Below are 5,824 nucleotides of genomic sequence, written 5' to 3'. Positions count from 1 at the left end.
TTTATATTATTTACAGAGAACTCCAAAATTAAAATTCTAATTATTATTAATTTTGTTAATATGGGATACCAAGAATCCTATAGTAAAATTGTGATTGACAATACACAAAAATTATTTAAGATAAAGAATTACTTTGTTCCAAATATTCGAAGTAAATTTTGATTTGCTCTATGATATTTTAAACATCATATTCAATACCAACAAGTTTTCAATAAGTTTTGTTCCGGTCCAGTCCATTAGTAGAACATTGGGTAAAATACGAGCGGTCGACCCGACAGGTTGCTTGCTCTGATCCAGGAGGTGACCCGCACATCACCCCCTCATCTACATGGAATTTGGACAGCTAGCAGAAGCTTTCAGAAAGCTGGGCCTGGCCACAAGGAGCCCACCCGAAGTATGGACTATAAAGGGGGAGGAACCTACCCCACCCTAGAGGTACGTTACCCTAATCCCAATACGCCACCTTCTTGTATGGACCATAACTTGAGCGTCGGAGTCCTTGCAGGTGACCCCCACCCGCCGTCCATTCGACGTCAGAGCCGGACTCCAGCATCCTAACCTACGCACAGGTCTCAATTCTCTCAAGCCTCTGCTCCATCAACAAACCAGTCTATTGGACCACTGAGGACCCGAGCAGCAGAACATTGGCGCCGTCTGTGAAAATCTGGCGTGAATATGGAGCTGTTTCTGCCATCGGAGGAGCTCCGCGAAGAGGGAGGAGACAACATGAGAAGCAGGGTAAGTTCTGCCGCCGCCTCTCGAGAGCAGTCGAAGCCCCTAACTCAATGAGAAAGCCAACACTCCCGATCACTCAAGAGGCGCCCTTTTGGAGGAACGGGGGATGACAACTCAAAAATCATGTAGGAGCTTAGGCACCGAGTACAGAACTTGGAGCGAGAACTCGCAGCGAGGGACCGGTACCGCCCTTCCCGCAACAGGGACACCCACCCCAGCCTGTCCCGCACCCGATCCCGCACAATGAGGTCGGGTGATCGGGGGAGGGATCTCAGGAAGGACAATGAGCGTGTGGAAACTGGCGCTCGGACTCGCTCCCGCACCCCCGAGGAAATGGAAGGTCACGGGGAAACCCAAAGAAACGGAGGGAGGAGAAGACGAGACCCTATTATCATGGGTGCAATCCCTTTCCACCCCTTCCATCCTCAAAGTCCGGCTGCCAAAACACTTCGACAAGCTGACGGACATGACGTATGATGGGACCAATGATCCCCAGGAACACCTGACGGCCTTCGAGGCCAGGATGAACTTGGAAGGTGTCAACGACGCAGAGAGGTGCCGAGACTTCCCAGTAACGCTAGTGGGCCCCACGATTCGGTGGTTCAATGCACTTCTGCAGGGGTCCATTACGACCTTCTCAGACATAACTCGCAGTTTCTTGGCACAAGTCACCACACGCATCGTCAAGGCCAAACACCCGATTAACTTTTTGGGTATCACCCAGAGAATCGGGGAACCGACCCGAAAGTTCCTGGACAGGTTCAATGATGAATGCCTAGAAATCGACGGCCTGCTCGACTCAGTAGCCAGCCTGTGCTTGACGAATGGTTTGCTGAACGAAGACTTCAGGAAACACCTTACCACTAAGCCCGTCTGGACCATGCAAGGGATCCAAAACGTGGCACGAGAGTACATAAATGATGAAGAGGTTAGCCAGGTGGTGGCCGCCAATAAGCAACAACCGACCAACTCATCTCCCCATCAACCCGTGTATGCAGATAAACCAAGAGAGACACCAAAGGAAGGAGCGCCGGGGAAGCGGTCCAAGCAATTTCCTCGGGTGGGAAAGTTCACAAACTATACTCCCCTCATGGCCCCCATAGTGGAAGTTTATCAACAGATTGCAGACAAGGGCATCCTAGCAAAACTCCGACAGCTGAAGGACAGGACAGGCGGGAACAAGAGCTTGTACTGCAACTACCCTAAAGGCTTCGGTCACAAGACATAGGACTATTTTGATCTAAAAGATGCCCTGGAGCAGGCCATTCATGAAGGCAAACTCACCGAGTTCTCCCAATTCATAAGGGAGCCGAACAGGAGAGAACATGAGCGATCTGAGGAAGATCGAAGTCGTGCTATAAAGCCAAGGAAAATGCCCAATGAGAACCCTCACAACGTCTCAACGGTCATTGTTAACGCCATAGTGGGATGAGATGCACCCCAAAGTCAAAGTCGGCAGGAAGGAAGGACGCCAAGATCCTAGCCGTGTCGACAGGAAACCCCAAGGCCCTGTCTAAGGAACCTCCCGAGATATCCTTCGGCCCAGGAGACCTATGGTGCCCCGATCACCCGAAAACCCACCCATGGTGATCACGGCGATGATTGGGATGGGCTTGCTTAAACGGATTCTCATCGACACGGGAGCAGACTCCAACATTATATTCAGAAACGTGTTCGACGCCTTGGGTCTCAGTGAAGCCGATCTTAAGACTCACCAGCATGGCGTCATCGGTCTGGGTGACAACTACATAAGGCCCGATGAGGTAATTAGTTTCCCGATCTACATTGGAGCCGAGAAAGTAAGGGGTCAGTAATGGCAAAGTTTGTTGTCCTGAGAGACTCCACAACCTACAATGTCATCCTTGAAAGAAATACGATCAATAAATTCTTAGCAGTCATATACACTAAGTTTCTAGCAATGAAGTTTGTGGCTGACAACATAACCATTGGTTCCATCAGGGGAGACCTAGAAACGACAGTCGCTTGCAACAATGCCAGTCTTTCCTTGAGAAAGAAGTCAAGGGAGGCGTCGGGGGTGTTCTTGGCTGATTTAGATGCAAGAGTAGACGACAAACCGAGGCCAAAACCCCAAGGCAATTTAGAGAAATTCCAGGTAGGTGACACGGAGGAAAAGTTCACCTTTGTGAATAGAAACCTCCCCCATGAATTAAAAGGACCCCTTATGGAGGCCGTCAGAGCAAATGACAAACTGTTCGCCTGGACTCCAGCCAACATGCCAGGGGTAGACCCCGAGTTCATGTCTTACCGTCTTGCCGTGAAACCAGACGCCAAGCCAGTGGCACAGCGACGAAGGAAAATGTCACAGGAAAGAGCTAACGAGGTAGCCAAACAGACGGCCAGCCTCTTAGAAGCAGGATTCGTTAGAGAGCTAGAGTATTCGACGTGGCTTTCAATTGTGGTTCTCATTAATAAGGTCAATGGAAAATGGAGAATGTACATCGACTACTCGGATCTCAACAAAGCATGTCCAAAGGACTCTTTCCCACTCCCGAACATCGATGCCCTGGTAGATGCAGCGGCAAGATACCGGTTTGTATACTTCATGGACGCGTGCTCCGGGTACAACCAAATCCCGATGCACCGCCCTGACGAAGAAAAAATGGCATTCATAACACCAGCAGGGACCTACTGTTACAAATTAATGCCGTTCGGATTTAAGAACATAGGATCTACTTATTAGAGGCTGATGAACAAAGTTTTTAGCGATCTCATTGGCAAAACGGTTGAGGTATATGTTGATGATGTTTTAGTAAAAACAGCCGAGCCGGATAACCTAGTTGGTGACCTCGAAACCGTCTTCAAGGTACTCCGAAAACACAACATGAGGCTCAACCCCCCTCAAATGCGCATTCGCCATGGAAGTTGGAAAATTCCTCGGCTTCATGATAACACAAAGGGGGGTTGTGGCCAATCCGGACAAATGTGAAGCCATCCTCAAGATGACGAGCCTGGGGTATGTCAAATACATGCAGAGGCTGGCTGGAAAACTTACGGCTTATCTCGCTTCCTCGGAGCCTCGGCAGAAAAGGCCCTTCCTTTCTTCAATCTGATGAAAAAAGGTATATCCTTCGAATGGACCCCGGCTTGTGAGGAAGCGTTCAACCACTTCAAGAGAATACTTTCATCACCCCCATTCTCATCAAGCCGAAAGAAGGCGAACCTTTGTTTTTGTATCTGGCGGTGATGGAGCAAGCTATGGTGGCGGTCCTCATCGGAGAAGAAGACAAAATCCAGAAGCTGGTGTATTTTATTAGTAAGGGGCTCCAAGAAGCGGAGCTAAAATACACCAAATTGGAGAAGCTGGCATATGCCCTATTGATTTCATCCCGAAGGTTGAGGCAGTATTTTTAGGGTTACCCAATAATTCTAAGAACCGACCAAGCGATTCATCAGGTTATGCAAAAACCTGACTTGGCGGGCCGCATGATGACATGGGCAGTTGAATTATCCCGATACAACCTACAGTATGAACCTAGGTATGCGATCAAGGCCCAGGCGATGGTAGAGTTTCTAGTGAAAGTAATGGGAGATTCGCCCGAGAACACGGATACATGGTGGAAGCTCCATGTTGATGGAGCTTCCAACCAATCATTTGGGGGAGCAAGGATAATTCTTGAAAGCTCGGCGGGAGTGATATATGAGCAATTAATCAAGTTCGACTTCCCGATTTCCAATAACCAGGGGGAGTACGAAGCCTTGATTGGGGGTTTGGTCCTAGCTAAAGAGGTCGGTGCGTCGAGAGTTGAAGTAAATAGTGATTCTCAAATTGTGATCTCCCAAGTCAACAGGAGTTTCCAAGCCAGGGATTTCCTACTTCAAAAATACTTAGAGAAAGTAAAGAAGTTATGTGAAGATTTTGAAGAGGTAATGGTTCAGCATGTTCCTAGGGAAAAGAACTCCAGGGCTGATCTCCTGTCAAAACTAGCAAGCACAAAGCCTGACACGGGTAACCGATCTCTGATTCAAGGACTAGTGACGGAGCCATTGGTAGCCCTGTGTGTAACCCAAGCACCGAATTATCCTTCATGGATGGACCAATCCTTCATTTCTTGGAGGGTAGTGAACTCTTGAAAGACGAGAAGAAAGCTAGAGCAACAAGGAGGGAAGCAATTAAGTATGTGGTCATAGAGGGATAGTTGTATAAATAAGGACTCATCCAACCTCTGTTGAAGTGCCTTTACCCCGATCAAATGGGCTATGTCCTAAGCGAAGTCCATGAGGGGTGCTGTGGCCACCACATCGAAGGAAAAGCGCTGGCTAGGAAGCTCGTCAGAGTGGGTACTACTGGCCCACAATTATGTCGGATGCGCAAGAATTTGTCAAGAAGTGCAGGAAATTCCAGGAAAATGCCAACTTCCACAAAGCTCCAACGGAGGAATTAAGCTCTATGCTGGCCTCCCGACCCTTCGCGCAATGGAGAGTTGACCTATTAGGACCATTCCCAGTCGCCCCTGGGAAGGTCAAGTACCTGATAGTAGCCATCAACTACTACACTAAATGGGTGGAAGCCGAGCTACTAGCCAGTATATCGTCAGCCACTTGTCGGAAATTCATGTGGAGACAAGTGATCACCAGATTTGGAATTCCTGAAACCGTGATATCGAACAACGGGACCCAATTCATAGACAAGAAGTTTGGGGAATTCCTCTTCGAGTTAGGAGTTAAGCAGAAGTTCTCCTCGGTAGAGCACCCACAGAGCAATGGTCAAGCAGAAGCAGCAAACAAAATCATCCTCAAAGGGTTGAAAAAGAGGCTCGATCAAAAGAAGGGTTCGTGGGCAGACAAACTAGCCTTGGTCCTATAGTCTTATAGGACGATGCCCCAATCCTCCACCGGGAAATTGCCTTTCCGGCATACCTATAGAGTAGACATGGTAATCCTAGTTAAAGTTGGGGAACCGAGTCCAAAGCTGCTCCTCGGCAGAGGTGAAGAAGCGGTAGAAAAAGACCTGATCGATGAGATAAGGGAGATGGCCCATTTGTCGGAAACCACATTGAAGTAGAGGATAGTGCTGCTGTATAACGGGAAAGTGCTCAACTGGAGTTTCGAGGAAGGTAACCTGGTGCTG

The 5,824-nt window shown here is 48.6% G+C and overlaps 2 protein-coding genes across 2 annotated transcripts; both read left to right on the top strand.

Moving 5' to 3' along the window:
* The first annotated feature begins 1,201 nt into the window (after window positions 1-1,201).
* Window positions 1,202-1,963, top strand: LOC112769942 (uncharacterized). Its single transcript, XM_025814387.1, has one exon. The coding sequence runs from the start codon at window positions 1,202-1,204 to the stop codon at window positions 1,961-1,963; it is 762 nt and encodes a 253-aa protein (XP_025670172.1).
* A 585-nt stretch (window positions 1,964-2,548) lies between these two features.
* LOC140181359 (uncharacterized) lies at window positions 2,549-4,827 on the top strand. Its single transcript, XM_072224902.1, has 3 exons — window positions 2,549-3,285; window positions 3,460-3,559; window positions 4,150-4,827. The coding sequence occupies exons 1-3, from the start codon at window positions 2,549-2,551 to the stop codon at window positions 4,825-4,827; spliced, it is 1,515 nt and encodes a 504-aa protein (XP_072081003.1).
* Window positions 4,828-5,824: the final 997 nt, after the last annotated feature.

Source organism: Arachis hypogaea, chromosome 18 (genome assembly GCF_003086295.3).
Source record: "Arachis hypogaea cultivar Tifrunner chromosome 18, arahy.Tifrunner.gnm2.J5K5, whole genome shotgun sequence".
In the NCBI taxonomy this organism is placed as follows: domain Eukaryota; kingdom Viridiplantae; phylum Streptophyta; class Magnoliopsida; order Fabales; family Fabaceae; genus Arachis; species Arachis hypogaea.
The sequence above is the reverse complement of the archived record's forward strand: the minus strand, read 5'-3'. Positions and strand labels throughout refer to the sequence as shown.